The sequence below is a fragment of the Trachurus japonicus genome, chromosome 4 (assembly GCF_045865225.1).
Source record: "Trachurus japonicus isolate A0001 chromosome 4, Traja_1.0".
NCBI lineage: Eukaryota > Metazoa > Chordata > Actinopteri > Carangiformes > Carangidae > Trachurus > Trachurus japonicus.
Window position 1 is genome coordinate 18,865,865 of NC_140910.1, and position 20,995 is coordinate 18,886,859.

At 43.0% G+C, this 20,995-nt stretch overlaps 1 protein-coding gene across 4 annotated transcripts in view; it reads left to right on the top strand.

Annotated features, from left to right (window-relative positions):
• Positions 1-20,741, top strand: part of opa1 (OPA1 mitochondrial dynamin like GTPase) — a 39,611-nt gene extending 18,870 nt beyond the window's left edge. For 2 of the 4 annotated variants that reach the window (XM_085774547.1, XM_085774551.1), the window contains 6 exons: positions 77-217; positions 366-482; positions 614-707; positions 1,299-1,409; positions 18,283-18,357; positions 18,535-20,741. In XM_085774547.1, the coding sequence (XP_085630673.1) occupies positions 77-217; positions 366-482; positions 614-707; positions 1,299-1,409; positions 18,283-18,347 (528 nt within the window). In that variant the 3' untranslated portion in view covers positions 18,348-18,357; positions 18,535-20,741. The remainder of the gene's footprint in view (positions 1-76; positions 218-365; positions 483-613; positions 708-1,298; positions 1,410-18,282; positions 18,358-18,534) is intronic. The other 2 variants (XM_085774548.1, XM_085774549.1) reach the window with 2 other exon arrangements.
• The last annotated feature ends 254 nt before the right edge of the window (positions 20,742-20,995 follow it).

Genomic DNA, 20,995 nt, shown 5'->3' on the forward strand with positions numbered 1-20,995 from the left:
TATAAGAAGAAATAATACCAGTACTAAATTAGTACCGGTAAACAACAATACTGACTCGTTTCCTTTGGCCTTTTAGCACATCCGCAACGAAACGAAAAACGAGCTGGAGCGTTTGCTGAAGCTGCATGATGAACACACAGCCTACCTGGCCAATGACGAGGTCACCACAGTGAGAAAGAACCTCGAAGGACGAGGGGTGGAGGTTGATCCTGTGCTGGTGAGTTTCTAGACAAAAGTTACATCATCATAAAAACATGATGGGGATAAATATATTAGAAATCCAGTTTGCATACACAGAGTTGTAGCTTTATATAATAACTGTCCCCCATTAACACCTCGCGTGCCGACTTCTTTTCCTGAACCAGATCAAGGACACGTGGCATCAGCTGTATCGCCGACACTTCTTGCAGAAGGCGCTGGCTCACTGTAACCTCTGCAAAAGAGGTTTTTACTACTACCAGAGACACTTTGTTGACTCTGAGGTAAGGAGAAGGATGAGTTACCCTGAGGTGTCTTTTTTTAATCTGCATCCTTTTTATTTAATTCAAAATTTTCATTTTGTTATATATTATTGTGTAAAAAAACTTGAACCGTGTCTGTTTGTTTTTCCCAGCTGGAGTGCAATGATGTGGTACTGTTCTGGAGGATCCAGAGGATGCTAGTCATCACAGCCAATACTCTCCGACAGCAGCTCACCAACACTGAGGGTATGGAGTATAGACTGATTTATAATGGAAGGTGGAGGTTTCCACAATTAGCATGCAAAACAAGCAGCTATGGATTGGTTCTACTATATCTAACTCTTTGCCTTCCTCTGTTAGACAACTATGTTTTTATAAGTTGTGATCGTTCAGTTTGGTCTCTTACTGGTACTTTTGAACTATTCAGTGATGTTACCAGGTTATCATCGAAATCTTTACTCCATACTTGAAGATGTTGCTCTTTCTGATGGAGTCAACACTGAGTTCAATGGACAAAGCTTAAAGTGGTCCAGATATTAGATTACTAGGCTGTTGGACAACCTTAACTGCTGGCCTGAACTTTGTCAAATAATTTTCTGCAAGATTTCCAAATGGTTTTCCAGATCAGTCATTGATAATGATTCGATAATGAAATTGGTCCTACAGTACAACCAGTGTGCTCAAAACAACCCATTGTGAGAATAGACAATGTCTGAAAAGTGTTGATCAAATAATCCAATCAGCAAACGGAAAGAAAAATCCAATGCATTGTTGCTGGATTGGATATTGATTCTTGTGTTTTGCATGTGTCTTTGTTCCTCCGTTTGTCCTTCTCAGTGCGCCGGTTGGAGAAAAATGTGAAGGAGGTGCTGGATGACTTTGGGGAAGACACGGAGAAGAAGACACATCTGATCACAGGACGGCGAGTCCAGCTGGCCGAGGATCTCAGTAAGATAAACAAACACTTAGAAAACAGAAGCTCGTGCAACAGTAGAAGATGAAATTGAAATTAATAAAAAAGGGGTATTTTAGGCCTCTCATTGGCTGTTGGCTTCCACATGTTAAAATATACTTATTTGACTCAACTTGTGAGCTCAGCTAGATACACTTCAATAGTTCTATTAGAGGAAATCTTGAAGTTGTCAGTAGGTGGCAGTGGTGCTTAACGGATCTCCATGGATTGTGTCAGATAAAGCAGAAATCAGTTAGTTAATACTTCAAACAGATACATTATTTGCAAGTCAGAATAACTTGAATGTCTGGTGACCAGCTGCTTTTAAGCTTTATTTTACTATTGTTCTTTGACACCTGACAGTTATTAATGTAATAAGCAGTAATACTGTCGCATTGTAAACACTGGGTGTTGGATTGGAGTTGGTCAGAGTTGTGTATGGCTGGCCTGATGAGCCTGGACAAAAACCTTCTTTACATATGTGGTGATGACATATTTGGAGGCTTGAACTGGCACAAGGGAAGGTAAGAGTTGTCTGATTCTGTCCCACCAACCTTGAACCTCTTTTCACTTTTCAACTTTACTGATTAAAAACAGTACAATGCAAAGTGCCCACATACCTACAAGGCAAGTCCAGACTTACTCTCTCTCATGCATTATAATCCATGTATTATATGAACAGCCTTTTAGGTTACACCACATGCAATATATCTGAACTTTGTCAAATTTCTTGAGTCACGTCAGATTGGTAAATTCTGTCCTTCAGGAGCTTGCCTGTGTACTGCATCCATCTGGTTCTACAACTGGATGTTTAACGCTTAAAATGACTGACACTCAAATCAAATCAAATCAAATCAAATACCCTTTATTGTCATTGCAACAGACAAGTGCAACTTTGAGGATTGGACACCTGGCCAACTTAGTTGTATAAAAGTTACATTAAAGGGATAGTTCAACATTTTGGCAAATTGGCCCATTGCCATAATCGCTATAGTCATAGCAGTAGGTTCATTACCTTTAATTGTAGGTGTAAGCTATTTTCAGTACGGCGGAGCGCAGCAGCTGGCTGCTCAGAGCTACGCTATGGAGGCTAAGGGAATTTCTTGGTTTCCCTCATTAAACTCATCAAATTCAACATCCCAAAACTCCACAGCGCTTTTGTAGACAAGTTGTGACCTGCACAACCACCACGCTATGAGATAATGACGGAACGATACGAAACGGAGCCGTTTTCGAGGTAAATACAGGGTAAATACGGAGACTGCTTGCTGAAAAACTGTCCCTGAACGCAACGCGCATCAGCGGTTTTGTATGAATTGAATTTACCTCGAAAACGGCTCCGTTTCGTATCGTTCCGTCATTATCTCATAGCGTGGTGGTTGTGCAGCTCACAACTTGTCTACAAAAGCGCTGTGGAGTTTTGGGATTTTGTATTTGATGAGTTTAATGAGGGAAACCAAGAAATTCCGTTAGCCTCCATAGCGTAGCTCTGAGCAGCCAGCTGCTGCGCTCCGCTGTACTAAAAATAGCTTACACCTACAATTAAAGGTAACGAACCTACTGCTATGACTATAGCAATTATGGCAATGGGCCAATTTGCCAAAATGTTGAACTATCCCTTTAAGAAACCTTAGTGATAGGCACTTGGTATCAGTGATCAATATTCATTCATTTAATTAGTTCATTTTATTTTTTTTTTTAAATTTTTTTTAGCAAAGTTAATGAACCAGACCCAAACCGACAATACTGCAAACGGCTGTTTTGCTTTGTATATTAGAGGGTGTGGCGTTCTGTATGAGTCAGACTACCAGTATGGCTCTGGTCTCATTTCTAGTCTGGCGTTAATAGTAACCAGAGATGGATAGAGAGGATTTCTAGTGCAAACACACACACACACACCAGCAACAACCACTGTAGTTGTTGAGTATTAGTCATGTCTTGGACCATACCACCACTGACATGACTGGACCTGTGTGTGTTGTCTGATACCGTGGATATGTTTTCAGGCTCGACTGGTTTACAGAGTGGATTAAGGCACATAGGCTACCGGTCAGCACAGTTTTTTGGAGCGTTATCCATCAGATGTATTTGTTCCAACAGATCAGATGTGTGTGAAACGTCTGCATGTACTGGTAATCTTGCCTGTGTGTAAATGTGCATTTGCAGAATGGATCCAGAATCTCTAAAGGAAATTGACTCATTTAACCTTGGTTAAGAGACAGCATGTAGGTATGCACTCTATGCAGCATTATTACAGTGAACGTGAAGTATATCTGCACTGTTAAAAACTTTTAAACAACCTTTATTGGCAGTGGGCTAATTGTTTACCTGTCTGCTTGCTGAAGCCTCCTATGAAGAGCTAGTTCAATTAGGGTTCAGTGTCTTCCAGCTTTGTTCTAATTCAACAAATCTCTGCTGGCTAAACAAAGTCTGTATTCACACAGCACGAGGCAGGCTGCCATTTTGCAACTCTGTACACATTCACACACATAATGATAGTTCCTATCACCACAAATACACACACACACACTCTGGGAAACATTGTTTACACACATCTACCTCAAAGTAGAAGTTATACACACACACTAACACAACTGTTTTCTCATTCATTCATACAAAAAAGCAGTAATAAGTCTCAACTGTGTCGACACATTTTGGGGCAGTTTTCAATTAAAGCACATACACTACTCACAAAAAGTTAAGGATGTTTGGCTTTTGGATTAAATTTCAGAATGCACCTAAAATGCATTATAACCTTTACAGGTGAACTTAATTTAACCTTCTCTAAACTTTTGAATGCACACGTCAAATTGTTCAATGTTTCTGTCCTTATTGAATAACATGCTGTTCTCTAACAAGGTGATTAACCACAAACATCACAAGCACTGTCTGATTTAGTGGTTCAATTGTCATTGAACCACTAAATGTTCTGGTTCAGTAACAATTTGTATGTTCAAACGTCCACCATGTTCAAATTTTGACATCATGAGACCAAGACAACACTTTGATCAAATTGATCAAGTTATTGAGACATTGAGATGTTTGTTGTTGCTATAGCCACCACTGTTGTTACCTTTTGTTTGAGATAAAGAAATTACCATTGCATCCTTATACTTAAAAGGATTTCATGATAGAATATCACTGTAGCATACACTTTTTATAGGGATATTCTTGTCAAATATCCCTAACTTTTTGTGAGTAGTGTATATTTTCATTGTCTAATCTTGGTTATTAGTAGACACTTACCGGTAATGTTTACTGTTAACTTTTTCAAATCAGATTCTGTACGAAATTCGTAGAGTGTTTGATTTATTTATTTTTTCACACCTTGCAGATGTGGTGACCTTATGACACATGCATGCATTAGCTATATTCTCCAGCTATGTAGTGACAGGATTCAACTGGCAGTGTTTGCCCCCTGGCCCTGAGAAATCTCATCCTCGTCTACTTCCTGCTGCCAGATATTCTTGGCTTTTATATACAGAATCTAATTGATGGGTGTTTCTTGGGCTTCACACACAAACATTAACCCTGCAAGCGTGATTTGTTTGGACTCTTACGCATGCACACAGTTCCCATTGTTTCCCTCCTTCATGTTTGGCTTCCTGACTGCTGATGGGGGGGCTCATGTTGTAAAAGGCCTACAGGTGAATGAGGCAAGGTTTGAGTGGTTAGACTGACTGTGTGTAAGTGTGCGTGTTTGTGTTGGTTAGATTGAGTCAGTTATGTCCCTAAGAAAACACACACACACACACACCTCTTCATTGACATTTTTCCTTTGTTACTACCAGTGTAAACACACCCACATATGCACGCATGTTCCCACATCAAATAAGAACAGAATTGTTGTGCATTTAAGAAGACAAACATTTAGTAACAACACTGAGTAATGACACACACACACACACACACCAACAGCATTTTTTTGGCCTGGTAGAGTTAAACAAGGGGCTGTTTTTACCTCCTCTGCTGTGGAGTCATGACACCAGCCTAGGGGAAAGAAGAGTGGGTGTACACACACACGCACACACACTACACACACACACACACACACACACACACACGCACACACACACACTCACTCTCTCTCTCTCCATTCCCCACACTGTCAGGAATGCCCAAACCTGCCTGGCCTTGCAAATCCTATAAGGCAATTCAATCCCAAACTTTCCCAAACAGGCATGACATTCCCACTTCCCACCACCAAAGACTCCTCTCAGCGGTAGATGTGGGAATGTGGTTGGAATCTTTCACGGGATAGAAACACACCTGTTCATGCACACACATACACACACACACACACACACACACACACACACACACAGAGTGACAGGCTCCTGGGGTCCAGCATGTATGGGAACCTTGTAACTTCACTGGCTATTAAATCTCAGGTTTTTCCTTTTTGTTTTTTACTATCTTATCTCAGAATAGTAAACGGGGTCTGAAAGACAGCCGGTTTTCAGATGTGGTGACTAGTTGAGTGGCGTGTGAAGAAGTCTTGTGGTGTCTGAACACCTCCATTATTTGTGTGGCAGAGAGACACCCTCACATTCTGCATGTGCATCATTGAAAACTGCCAGTAGTTAGAGGACACAACAATTAGACCCACAGCACTCAGATTTTTATCGAAAAATATGTCTCTTCCGTTATGAAATTAAACATGGGGGAAAACTGTTGATAAATGTAGAAATACTAAACCTAGCCCTACTTTCGGCACCCTGGTGGTCTAATGGTTTAAGTTGCTGACCATGAACCACAACTCTACCGGTTTGCATCTGGCATGGAGCCTTTGTTGCATATTATTCCCCTTGTCTCTTCACTCATTTCCTGTCTGTCTTTGTAGTCTACTCCCTAGTAAATGCATACAATTCCTGGGAGGGAAAAAAAACATTTGAAAATGTCTCATAACTTCTTATATTAAAGTATTCTGTAAATGTACTGCACCTCTCAGCATGCCTATATCACTTAGCCCTAATTGTATGTTGATGTCAGGTTTTTCTTTTCCACCTACCAGGGAAAGTGTGTGTTTCAGAGTTTTAGTTTTGTCAGTCTGTCAGGTTGAGTTAGTGGGTGAGTGGAGGATCTGGGTCATTAGCTGTCTGACACTTTGCACAGGGTTTTCTGTATAATGCAGCCTAGAACCATGTGTGTGGGCGGGGGTATATGGGTCCATCAGTCTAGACTGCACTGCATGGCTGATGGGCTGACACACCTCAAAGCACAAAGTGTACAAGCTTCCTTGGGGGAAAAGTTTTTGAACAAAGAAATATATATACGTATATATCAAAACGTTTTTTTTTTATGTGTGTGTGTAAAAATATTTAACCTGTGGAGCCTTTTAATTTGTTTTAAAAGTCTCACTTCAGATTCAATAACCGATGACTGATAACTGAGTGTAGCTGGGTTAAAAAAAAAAAGCATTTAGTCGAAATTCCCCCAATTAATTGCACAAATGCCTCATACATTTTAGCTGTTGGCTTGGCAGCCATTGCAGCTGTGGGTTCTCAGTTAGGGAAGTGTGTTTGTAACTTCAACACCATCCTTTCACTAGAGCAATTTTGTGTTTTTTCAAATCGGGTTAAACACTTTGTAGCAGTTGCACACTCTTCCTCCCGGACCACAGGGAAATAGATTTTGTGCATGCCATGTCACACATTATGAAATTACTGTTCCTCAGTTTTCGCCTTTTTAAAAGGTAGCAGGTCAAAAAGCCTCAGGCCTAAACCATAGTACGACCTCACAGGTCAGCCAGCTAATACCACAGGCTACTTGATCCAGATAGCTTTCTTTTCCCCCCTCTCCATCTATCAAGATCTCATCGTCACTGTTTCTCTGCCTCTGTCAAATTCTGTCCGACTGCCCCTCACCCTGTCATCTCTGTCATCTCGCCTCTCTCTCCCTTGACAGAGAGAGGGGGGGGGAGAGAGAAAAAAACAAACAGGGGAAACAGACAGGAGACACCACGGTCACCTGACATCCTCTCCTGTAAGAAAAGGAGGGAAGAGAGGAGGGAAAAGGAGGGAGAGTTTGGAGGTTGTAGAAAGGATAAACACTCTTAACAAAAGCAGAAATGTGCTCCCAGGGACAGTCTGCTGTTAAGCTCTATCTGCCCCTACTCGCATTGCTCAGGTTACAAATACAGGTCAGGTTTGTGCGTCAGTGAGTGCGAGCGTGAAAGCACCGTTAATGAGCGGCACAATGTACACTGCAAAGAGGTGTGTGTGTGTGTGTGTGTGTGTGTGTGTTTGTCAGCATGTGCCAGACCAGCTGTATGGCACAGTGCCGCCTCTGGAGCAAAGCCCAGGCCTAATGTGCAAGCACAGGCCTCTTAGGAGACCACTGGGATGTTGCCTGGCTGCTTCACTGCCCCTCATAGAAATCAGAGTTTTGTGTATGTGCGTCGTACCGGAAAGTGCGCCATACGAGAGCGTTTCCAGAGTCGCTGCTGCACTGTTGTGGTGGTGGTGTTGCTTGTCATATTTACAGTAATACCGCGAGACACTTCACACTCTCGGGCATAGATCATGACTGCACCGTTTTTTTTTTTGCTAAAAGGTTTGTGTCAGCAAATTATGTCATATGCGGTACATGTATGTATATGCCGTTTATAACAGAGAGCGCCCTGTCAGTGGGATTTAATACGTGTGTTAGCTTCAAGGCTAATGACAGTTTCAGCCCTCGTCGTATTCCCACAGCATCCCATAGTTTTGTGTTCACGCCTCATCACCCTGTCTGCATATGTGTGTTTTTTATTTCTCTCTCTAGCTCCGACCCACAGCCTCACTTGGTTCCAGTAAATTGTTGTGTCAGTGGTCTGTTTTTCTTCCTCTGCTCCTCTTCTTCCTCTGACACATAAACTGGCTGCCTGTGAAGAGAGTGAAAGTGCTTCCTGGCTGCCGCTCTCGTCCTGGTGGCTGTTTGTCCACCAAGAGCGTGCTGGCATGAGCACCTGAGCAGGAGAAGAGTGATGATATCTCAGTGGCCAATTGAACAGAATCAGCAGCACAAATTATATCGTTCACTGGATTTAACAGTTGTCATATCTTAGAGTGAGGTTCGGGCGACTTTTCTCTTTTGTTTTTTTTAGTTTGGAAACATACAGGTCACTATGTTCATTATGCTTGAAGTAAAGCATTTTGCAGTGTAAGCATTTTCAGACATTAAAATCATGTCTGTTTGTTTCAGACTTGGCTGGCTGAGTCAAATCAGTCAACGCCACCGCCAGCAAACAAAAAGTTCACCGAGGGCTTGTTGCTACCGATGAACGCAACAATGTGCGGAAATTTATGGATTTCAGCTTTTGTGCTCAGGTTATTTGAGGGTTAAGGAATTATAGGTGTCAACTGAAGTTGCTCTCAAGAACAGGGGTAATGTGTGAAGTGCTTGCATGTTTGCGCATGCCGTCACTTTCTCCTTTTCCCTTTATCTCGTGTGGAAGCAGAATACAATAAAGCTCTGGTTGTCTGGGCTTGCTCACCGGAATGCCTCCTCAGCCTCACGCTCACTTTGTTTCCTTTCATCTCCCCCTCCTCCCTCCTCCTCCCCCTTCTCCTCCTCCCTTGAGCAGCTTCCTCCAGAGTGATTAGCCAGGGCTCAATGAGAAGTGCTTCTCTGTTCCCTGGATGACGTATCATCTCAAGGTGTTGTGTGCACATGTGCCGGCGTACAGGAGGGAGGGAAGCAGTTGCTGCCTTTGCACAAAGTGGGTTCTTCTTATTCTGGGTGCTGCTTCAAGTTTTGCTCATAGATAGATAGATAGATAGATAGATAGATAGATAGATAGATAGATAGATAGATAGATAGATAGATAGATAGATAGATAGATACGTTTATTGTCATTGTCATTTCCACAACAACGAGTCTTAGAGGCGTTAATACTTCTGTTGCTTCATCCTCCATGTATCTGAAAACAATTTCATTTTCATCCTGATGACATCATATCCTGTTTAAACCCCAGACAAACCAAAGAAGCTTAAAGGGACAACGAGGAGTTTCTAATCGGTTATAAAAAAGTCTCACGTTAATGTGGATGAATCTCCGCTACCCACACTTGTTAATGGGCCCATTTTCGATAAATATATCATTCTGTCTCTATCGTTATTTTGTTACTATTAGTGGTGGCGGAGATGCTGGTCGAGCCGACCAGCGTTTCTTTACTTTCAGTTTCGCAACGAGTCATGAGAATAACGTAGCTGAATCGCCGTTTATGGTCGGAACTACGACGGTATGTGAACCTCTTTGAACCTCTGACTTTAATTATTGATGAATGAAAACATGAGTCCGTCTTGCGCCGGTCAAAAGAATTTTACGGTGCGCGCGGAGGCTCATAAATATAGTGTGAAAATGCTTTGCTTTTCCAAAACTCCTCGTTGTCCCTTTAAGTTAACTATACAGTTTGAGTTTTCTTAGTTTCATCATACTGTACATCTTTTTTTAACGAATAAGAAATCCACTCAGTGCACCCACTCAGTTTGAACCCAGTTACACATGAACCATGAAATGAATATTTTACAGTCCTATATTAAATCACAGCATGTACAGTACCTTACACTGAGGTCTCTTATACTTCACATATTTGTTTGAGCTTGTGCCTCTAATAGTGTTAACATTTTTGAAAGTGGTTATTATTTGCAGATCTTTTTGTAAAGCTCCACATTTAAACAAAATAACTTTTTAAAGGCAAAAAGCAAATAATGTTTAATGTCCATTCTCTGTTCTAACTCTGTAATCAGAGTTAATTTGGTGTTTCAGTATTGCCGAAAACTCATACATCAGTAGATCAGTTTACAAATGCTTCTCCGGGGCAAAGTTACCTCTTAGTCTGCTGTGTTGAGACCACAGATCAAATCACATCTCTGTGCCAGGTGTCTCTGACAGCTGTTTGGCTGCAAAAGTAGAGAGTTAGCGGGTTGACACACATGTCATCATTTTTGAAAGGGTAATTTACCACTTTGATGCCATGTTGGGGACGCTCGCCCTCAGATGCACTCTTATGATCTACTGTATATGAATTTGATTTATAACTTCATCTGCCGTTTTGTCTTGTTTCCCCGTCTACACTGTTGCCTGGCGTTGTTCCTCCTCACGCTGCTCCCCTTTGCACGCCGTCTTATTTTTATGTCTCTCGTTCTTGGTCTTGTTCTTTTTCTCCTCGTCTTTCTCTTGCTCTTTTTTGTAAACCTCATCTGCACTCATCCTGACCACAGCCTTCATTGTCTCCGAATTAAATGGACAGTGTTAGCAGTGTGGCTGTGTAAACTGAGAGGCTTAGTAGTGTTACAATATAAGTTTGTTTTTTCCCACGGAGGAGGAAACCTCAGGCTTCAGTGTTGCTGCCAAAAGATCCATTTTCTCCCCTGGAGTGTCAAGTACACAAACACTAGATCAACAGTTGTCATAACACTGGCATAGATGTGGTGTCCTGTCTACATTTTATACAATCTCGTCCTGTACATGTTTTGGGAGAGCGACTTCTCAAATGAACACACTACTTTCTATTCCAAGGCATCCTTTGATTATTATTATTATCATTAGGTTCTTCTTAATGCTCTGTGCACTGCTAGATAGTGAAGAACAAGGTTAATACAGTCTGAAAGACATTTTAATAAAGCTGCACAGAGAGCAAGAGTTAGCATTGGCACAACCACTAACGCTGTGTCATCCAGTTCCCGCGTGCTAATAAACAACATTAACAAATAACAGATATTAGTAACTATGCCAACTGCCGTCATACATAATCACCTGTTTTAGTGCACAACAGACTCTGATCTCATCTGGTAGATGATCCTCACAGCTCCTTTCACCTGTCAACCAAGCATAAGCAGCAGCGTTGGTGGTCGAGACCTGATCCAGAGTTTCTCAGTGAGGAAGGAAGCGTAGATGTGCCTCCAGCCCCAAGTTTCCCACTTTCTGTCACTTTTTATGTGAGAAACCCAAGTTAAATCAAATATTAATAACAGCAGAGTGTTTTTACATACTGTAGTTCGACCCAGGTACACTCAGCCTATCCACGTGTTTTATAATGTCTCGATTATGCAGCTGTTGATCGCCGGCCAGAGTGATCAGCCGTTAACAGTCTTGGATGAAATACTTCAATACCTTTCATATCGTATATCAATATGAAAACACAAGTACGATGTTAAAAATGTGTTTGTACTTAAGTGTCCCTGCAATTGAATATCCACTGAACAGCGTACACTGACATTTTTGTTGTTAGCTGCGTTTTGGCGAGACTGTTCCCAGTATTTACAGTCAGATTAAGTTGGCTCACAGACCATCTGCAGGTGATGTGGCTGCTTCTGAATGTGCTCCCCAGACAGAGACTCAGGAAATAACTCCAGCGGACTAAAGGAAGTAAGAAAAAAGAGCTGTGTGTTTTAGATGACAACCAATCAAGAGGTGCTGATGGAACTGGTGTTTAAAAAAAAAAAGAAAAAAGAAAAAGAAGAAGCCTTATAGGAGAGTGTAAAGACCATGATTCATCCTCCTCAGGGACAGAAAGAGCAAATGTAGGGAAAATAGGGAAGAGAAGGAGGTGTGTGTGAGGAGGGGAACCTCAGCGAGGCTTCTGTTCACATGTTTGCTGCGCAGCGTGGCCGCCTCGGACCCAACGTTCACTGACCCACCCGTCAACTGTTGGTTTAGATGTGGTAACAGGAAAGTCGTACTCTTATTTGTGTGTTAATGCTGCTTTTATCCAGCGCTGTGCTCCTCTGTGAGCCACTAGTTGCACTTTGTTGACCCTGTATCTAAGTAAAACACCTGCAGTCCAGTTATTCCAGCCTCTGGGCCTGAACAGGCCTTTTCTAGAGGCTCAAAGGAATTCCAGGTGCATTTACTATCTCCTCAGAGTCATATGGATGGAAAGGTGTGTGTGTGTCTGTGTGTGTGGGGGGGGTCCAGAGCAGCTGGAAACAGATATTTACCTGGGGGCAAGAAGAGAAAGAGTTGGCCTGTCGTATCGCTCTCTGTTGTCTTGTTTGATCGGCTGGTTTGGGGTCAGCGGCGTGTCAAGAGGGGGACTAAGTCAAGGTGATTCGAAATTACATTTCAGGCCATGTTATCAACTGGGTTGGACGCGTGCATGTTTTTTTTCCAACTCAACTGTGTGTGTGTGTGTGTGTGTGTTTTGTGAGCTCACTCTGGTCTGGTCTGTTAACTTAGTCCACACACCTGTGGCTGATTCAGTGGAGGGGAGTTCCTCTGAGGGATTATGACAGGATCTCAGTTTAAACCAGACTTATCAGCCTCACATCCTCGGGCCCAAGTGGCCTCTCAAGATTGATTGCCACTTAGCGTCAGCACAGGCCTCTGTTTGAGTGCAAAAGGTGAGTCTTGGAAAACATCAGACCCCTGAGTTGCTGTGATTTACACACACACGAAGTCTGTCTCAGGCCTGCACATTTATAAGAACGGTATGGGAAAAAGATGGTGACTGTTGTGTTAAGATGATAAGTTAGTTTCTCTTTCTTTGCTTTTGTATTACTTACAGTTACTGTTGTAGCTCTTTTCTCAGATAAATGCCTCTGGCCTCCAGGGAAACTCTCCATCTTCCAGATTTTCTCATCACTATCTTCATCTTTACAACCCCCTGCACTAAAGTGTTTAATGTTTGGCCCTTCAAAGGCACAAGCAGTGCTTGTCAATAAAAGCTGTGCCTTGCTTGGCTCGTTTTAAAAGATTTTCTCTGCATTTTGCTTTTTCGTTTTTGTTTAGTCTGCCCTCTGGCTGACCTCGAGCTTTGACCTGTTCAGACCTACGTATGTCTTTCCCCAGGTTGCGCTGCTCTATCCCAGGCATCTGTTTTCTAGATAAGGGCCGTGAGTATGAGGGCTGATTCATTGCTCTGTCACTGACATGGCGTTCGGGCCGTCGACGTTACAGATCTCCCTGTGTCGATGTCTCCCATGGCCCGGTTTTTATAGCGTGACAATCCAGATTTAGTGACAAATCAAGCAGCATGCTGCGGAAAAAGGCTTTTCTGTTTGTTACATTAAGAGATCATCTTTCAAAGAAGGAAACAGCAGGCCGTTTAAACATTCAGTGTCCCCACCTACACTGTGACCTTGGCAGTCATGAGATATAAAAAGTCTCTTCATGACTGATGACAGGGTGGGACAGGAACTAAACCCTCCACCCCTACTCTCTCTCTAGTGACCATACAGTGAACGGCTGCTCTCTTGTCAGTACAAACCTTCAGCGCGGCATGCGAGAGGAGGCTCAACCTTGGCACCAAACTCCATCCACTGAAATCTTTCTGTTGCCACTTCTTAACATACATCCATACAGCCACAGCCACCCTTTCTTTATAGTTCCCTCCCTTTCACATCCAGTGAAGAAGAGTAGCCATCTCCCACAGGAAGAGGATTAGTATTTTTTTTTTCTGTCTCACAGTAAGTTGCAGGCCTACTTCTCATCTGTTTCTCTCCTCTGTTCTCCCTCTTCTCTGTGGTGGCTACTTGTCCAGCAGGGCCACGCAGTTTCACAGTCTAATTACAGGTCAATTAAAGGCTTTCTGGCTCAGCCCTCCTTCCAGCGCTCCGGCCGTAGCAGGCTTAGGGGACTCTACAGAGTGAGAGTGAATGAGATATCATTTCATGTGGAGATCAGCCGAGAGAAGGCCTTGAAAGAGGGGATTGGGGGAAAAGGCTCCCCTTCTCTTTCTCTGAATGGGCGAGAGTCCCTCCACCCTCGGCAACCCACACAACACCCAGCATCTGAAAGAGGGGGCCTCTGGGATAGAGGCCAGAGGATTATGGGAATATTCATGACCAGATAAAGGGGTGAGCGGTTGAATGACTGTGTTTTGGGGCTCATCTCTTAGGTAAACAGGAGCCTAAATGGAGTTTTAGATCGCTACTCCCACTGCTCAGAGAGGAACAGGCTTCTGTCCACTGTTTTTTTCTCTTCTTCTTTTTTTGTTGCATTTCCACAGAACGAAAGAAAGCCTTGTTGTGGCCTTTTCTCCCACTTGCTGCTGTCTTTTGGTGGCAAACAGATGGTGCTGGGGGAAATAAATATCTGTTTCTCACAGTTTTTATCCACAGAATATTGGCTTTTCTGAAAGATGCCATTCACATTCACCCGTGGCCTCCTGGGCTGCTCAAGGCGGCTGAGGGCTCATTTTAAAGTCATTAAACATCCCGCTGTAAGGGAATGGTTGATGGGACTTGCTGTTCCCATTTATGCTGTTTTACCTCATGGTGTAACTTCATTATGCAGGGAGTCAGGTGCACGTTAACCTTAAAACTGGAATTTCTAGCAGGACATTTTAACCTAATACCTAATATTAAATGTTTCAAACAAAATTGGAAGAAATTAAATAAGGGAAAAAATAGAAAAAGACTTCAAGAGGAACTATGCAGGATTTGTAGCTTAACTATGCTACATTTAATTGTGATGGTTTACTAAATGGCTTAACTCGTTACAAGGGAGAATGGAGGCTCTCTGCCTTCCATGTGCGCGTCACTTATTGCCTCTCTTGGCCTAAAAAAAAAACCATTTTGTAAGATCGGTGTCCCAGCTCTCGTCTCGTGACACAAACGCACCCCGTAAACACTGTAATCTCTTGTTTATGACACATTAAACTACAAAAATATACACATCATAACATCGTATATGATACATAACGTTATCTACAGCTGTATCGACTGCTTTCTCACAGGCATCGTTGTAAACAAATGCACATGGCCAGGAGGAGGGTTAGCAAAACAGCGGAAAAGCGACCGGACTTACATAGTTCTCCTTTAAAAGACATAAATTGAAGGCTGGCTGTCAGTTGTGAAGCAGCTTCTCTGAAGGTGTCACGTTTTGTTGTGTCTGGTTTAACCAAAAGCAAATAAATGTGGAGGCTCACACTCAAGAATTGGAGAAAGAAGAGTTGACCAACAGGTGTTGACTCTTTCACACTTCCTGAATGCCGCTAAGCTTAAGCACAAAATACAACTGCATCTGAGAGTTAATTTATACAACCTTCCCACTATCATCCAGCCAAAAGAAAGAAGGAAATTGATCATGTGGGTCTACTGATACTAGCCCACTACTCAGTTATTGCATAGAGACGTCAGGGCCCATGAAGGCAAACGTGTGTGTGACGTCATTTAGCTATAAAACATAAAATTAAGTCGACTTGATGAGATGACACGTGCTGTAGCAGAGCACTGCATCAGTGGTGGGTTACAGCTGCTTCAACAGACGGCGCTGAAGTGAAGGAGTGTGATTTTACACCTTTGTTAACCGAACTAGCCGATCAGAGGATTCACAAACCGTCCACGAGGCCACGGCTGCCCCGCTGATCCAGCAGAGCTCAGCGCCTCTGCCCGACAGTTGGCAGCAGGATCATTAATGTTTAACCTGTGTTAAGCAGCATCCGTCTAAAAACACTGAGGCTCCTTTGAGCATCGTCAGCCACATCTAAACCCAAGTTAAAGGCTTTGAAGCCTGAGACGGGGGATTTCCCATGTTTTGATGAGCTGACTGTCAGTACCCTCCTTCCCACACAGCCGCCAAAACTCCACACACCCTTACACCTCGCGTCTCTTTCTGTTTTTTTTTTCCTCAGGTCAGAGACAGATGTTGGTAATCCTGCTCTGATTGGCTGGGATTGAGCGACGTTGTCCTGCGGTCAGGGGCACACAGCCCACGCGGCTGAACTCTTGTCAGTTGCCTTTGAGCCGTGCCCTGCGGTGGGCTGTGTGTTGGAACGGCGTACCGCAGGGTTATGTTTCATTCAGCCCCACACCTGCTGCAGCGACTTGTCAGCGTGCCCCTCGACAGGCCCCCTTAATGCCTCCATTAGGTGTTGTAATCTCCCACTAACGCCCTGCCATTTTGCCTGAGTGTGTTAACAGAGTATCAAAGGCCGGGGAATTTTTTTTTCTTTTTTTTTCTCCCCTTTCCTTTCCTTTCCTTTCTTTTTTCTTTTTTTTTTTACCACCTGCCAGCGGTGAGTGTGTAGGAAGGTGAAAAGAGGTGGAGGTGGCATGACTGCACAGCTCTTGCTGGTTTTCAAGTAATTGAGGTGTGTGTGCGTGCGCCATTCTGGGCCAAGCTTCTCCTGGCTGTCAGTCAATTTCTCTCCGTTCTGCCTACCTGTATGTGTCTGTGTGTGTGCGAGCTCTTGTGTTATCCACTTCTCAGCTCTGCTAGTGTTTCAGGACGTGTGTGGGGGTGTGTGCCTGCATCTCTCCTAACAACCGTTTGCTTTTCATCCGTCAGGAAAAGGATACCTCGGCGGCCGTGCTCCCATCAAAGGGGCTTCGCACAAGCCCCTGAGTGCAAGATTTAGTTTCACTCCAAAGCACGCACGCAGTTATCACCTTTGTGCCGACCTGAAATGGACACTCAGGACACGGCTGCTCCGTGGTCCAAACCGCAGTGATTTATTTATCTCCCCCCCCTGAAAACGGACAAGTCTTTTTAAAGCTCTGTTTCCATTGGGCCTCGCTCGTAGGAAAACAGCCGACAATAGGTCGCCTATGGATCTCGTGGGGCTGATTGATCAAGATACAGCAGTGCTAGTTTGTTCTTCAGAGCCGGTGTTTGAGTTTGTGCTTGGGGGAGATCCAGACAGATTAGCGAGGGTGACAGGGAAGCTGGAGAGCCATCCAGGCCTGGAGGTGCAGCTGGCATTGGGAGCCACGGCTTCCTTTTCTCTGCGTTGGCCCACAGACTTCCTTCAGCCTCTGTTTAATCAGCGATTAAGACTGCTTCAGATGACTCGCTCATCTCGTGTGACAGTACATGTTGGGTGGAAGGATTGCTGGTCTTATGCAGTCCCCCGGACAATAGGAGTGTACTCATGAAAAGAAGTGACTGACTGTTTTTCCAGTAGATTCCCTCCTTTCATGTGAAATGTTGTTGTTATGGTATCTCCCTCTGTCCATTAGAAAAGTGCCCGGGAGGTACATACCATGAAAAGGGTGATGGTGAGGGCTTTGATGTGGTCTGTGCTTACTGGAAAAAGGGGTACTCACTTGTTCATCATCAGATGCGTGAAGCAGGTCTGCCTTGAGGTTTGGCTGTCACAGTCTGGGGGGACCATCTGGTGTTTTGGTGAAAAGGCCAGAGAATTTCTACCTGAAGAGATTCATTTCACCAGTGATTTATAACCAGCTGCCCGTGCTGATGTCGCTGGTACTTACTGTGTATTGTGAAATTTGCTTAAGCAGATTAAGCAGCAAAAAAAACCTAAAAACAGCAGTTGTTAGAAATGTTGAGCAGTGAAATTAATAATTTTGACTATTTGGTCTATTAAACACCAACAAGTATTCAAGTCAGAAATGCCAGCTGCCGGGGGCGCTGCCTCAACTTGGTCCAAGTCATAGAAGCCATGGGTTCATATGCGACCTGCGGCCCTTTGCTGCATGTCATCCTCTCTCTTTCTCTCACTGTCCCGTCGCAATAAAAGCCCAAAAAGATAATAAAAAAAAGTCAGAAGGCACTTTTTGTCTTTAAAAATCTCGATTGTCCATCCAGCAGTCAGAAACCAAGAGGTTTTAAGTACTTACTGATAAACATCATACAGATCATCACGTTTGAGAGGTTGACAACATTTGGCATGAAGATGGAGGAACACTCTTGATGAGATTCATTTTCTAATATTTAATAACTAATATCAGTCAATATCATGTTACAGTTTCAGCTCTGCAGTTCACTGCACAAAGCAGACATTCTTCATATTCATGAAGGTGGAGCCCGTGATTTGTTGGCAACTTGTCTTTCTTCAAACAGTACATGCCAGTTAAATTTCTGTTGGACATTTGATTGAAGAATTAACATTGTCTCAATTTTCACACTTTTTTTTTTGGTGTGTGTCAATATTGTTGAGAGCATTTCTGACAAACCAACCCACTTTGTGCTTCTCTGCAGAGAAAGTTCGTGAGATCCAGGAGAAACTTGAAGCCTTCATCGAAGCTCTTCACAAGGAGAAATAAATCAATCTAGGTATTTGTCTCTGTCCCACACTCTGTGATCTCTGTGTATCAAAATGTGCATCATCTGTAATAATCAAAGCACTGACTCATTACTCGTCCATCTTGTTGGTCAGTTGTAAAAGACAAATAGTATCTCGACGTCTGTCTCATTTGGGTTTTCCTCCATCCTTCTTCCTCTTCTTTGCAGAGCTATTGACAGTAAATGTCTGGATCACAGCAGAGAGGAGAGATGCACTGAACAACGTGAATCTGTAAATGACCGTCATCACCTCCTGGCCCTGCCTCACCACTCCACCACCTGGTTTTAATGTCCCGGCTTCCCTTCCTGTAACCCCCCGCCCCCCCCAGACAGTGATGGGAGCCGGACCTGGACTTGAAGGATAAGATGGAGGAACAGTTTTCAATCCCTCTGTTTGATTTTTTTTTTTCTTTTACTCTTTTTCCTCACGAGCTGTCCTGGCGTCAGGAGAGGGACTTCTGCACAGGAGCCCAACAAACAGTCACATCAGGAGGAAAAAGACGTTTGCACAGCGTTTTCAATAAATGAGGCTTGGGTACATCTCCATCTCCCCACTTTCTTATTTTTATTTCAGATTTTTTTTTCTTTTTTCTTTTCCCCTGGCCTGTGGTGTTTGTGTATATGTGACTCTACAAGTGTGTGTGTGTATTCACTGCTCTGTGTACAGAGAAACACACACAACACTGGCACTGGTCCTGATGGGTGAAACAGCCTTGAATTTCATACCTTCGTCTCACCTGGTGCTCATAAGATTCATAAAGTCAACCCGCTGGTAGATTCACAATTTGCTTCTCTGTTAAAGTTTAGAATATTTTTTTAGTTGCACTAAGGATCCAAAGCACTTCAGTTATCCCTCCGAGCTAAATCTATGGTCTCCATTGACTCTGCATGTAACCCTAAATAAGACTGCAGGTCCGGCAGATGTTCTCACCATGAATCTATACAGTAAGGATTCAAAGTAAATATGTAGTTTAACATTCAGCTTCTTCTCAGCTCTGAAGACACTGGAATCAACATTATGTAAAGATTTCATTTCTCACTATTTTGATCCATTGTGAAGGGGGGGGGGGGGGTTATTTTACAAGTAGTGTGTTTGTATGTCTGCCAAATGCACATAATGCTCAGGCCATGCCTCTAACTCACTACTTGGCTCGGTGTACTGTATAATGCTCAGTCATTATACATTAACATTTCATCCACTGTATAATCAACGCTGTGTTTCAACTTGACAGTTCCTTAGTAAAATTTCCAAAAATAATAAAAACATACCCACTTCATAGACTGAAATGTAAATAAACAAACAAAGTCACGATGTTTGTAGCTCTTTAACACGTCATTACACTAGGCACTGCAGTTTTAACTGATTATGTGATCATGTGAACCTATTTATACGGTTTATAATGCCATTATTCAACATCAGTATCACATCAGTTAAAAATGCTATTAATTTAGAGATAGATTTGAAGGTAGATCTTATTCGATTTTGAAAACTTATTCCAATATCTGTCAGTTGTCAGTCACACGCCGTGTCTCTTCATTCGTCTCTTCTCCAGTCCATCCTGATGAGTCGTTCTATCACGCAGGGGGGAGGAGGGATGATATCATGATGTGTTTGCGAGCTGCACCAGGTTTCATGTTGGTTGTTTATTTGGCAGGACACTTCTTCAAGTCTGTGTAGACGAGCGCACAGGCTCACCCCTACTCGTCCACTCCTGTGTCTGTGATCGAACTGTCATTAAGATCTTTGGCCTCTCGCTGCTTCTGGGATGAGATCAAACCCCCTAAAACAAGGAAAATGTACAGTACTTCTCCTAGTAGTCATGGGAAAAAAAAGACAAAAAAATAACATGCTGGTGGTTGATTTTAAATCAAAAATGTGTATTGCTTTTGTCAACTCACTGATTCTTTCACCTGTCACTGCACAGGGCCGGATGTTTCTCAATCTTGTGCTTCTTCCTCACTCTCTTCTACAAGCCTCCTCTTCTCTCACGTCGCACCACTCTCTCTGCACTTCCTTCATTTGGACCATGCAGACATCTGCTCACCCTTCATTGCTTAAAACAAACTGTCATATATTTGACAAAAAAAGGGGGTGAGAGACATTGTTAACCCTATCCATTCATTCATATGTGTATATGGGTATATAAATAATACGCCGTGCATTCTGTACAGCTAAAGTTAAGCACGCAGTACGTACGCGGAGTGGGCCGCTTGTGTAACAGAAAATCGATGAGTTGGTTCAAACAAATGTTTTATGTTGTAGAGAGTAATGTTTGCATGGTGTACCCCATCAGATGTGCTTTATTTATTAAATTTGTGTTGAAAAGAACAAAAAAGTGCAAATAAAATTGACATAAATAAATGATTTTTCATGACGCGCCAGCTTGTCCCATCACTGTTGAACCGATCTGCACGACAGTGGATCGTCATCCAGCTCATTATCAGCATTTTTTGGCAGGTTTTTTGTATAACAGTGCATTGTATTTAATCTAATATGTGCTTCATATGTAATATCTTTTTCATTCATTCATTCATTCATTTTCTATACCGCTTATCCTGCACTAGGGTCACGGGTGAGCTGGAGCCTATCTCAGCTGACTTTGGGCGAGAGGCGGGGTACATCCTGGAC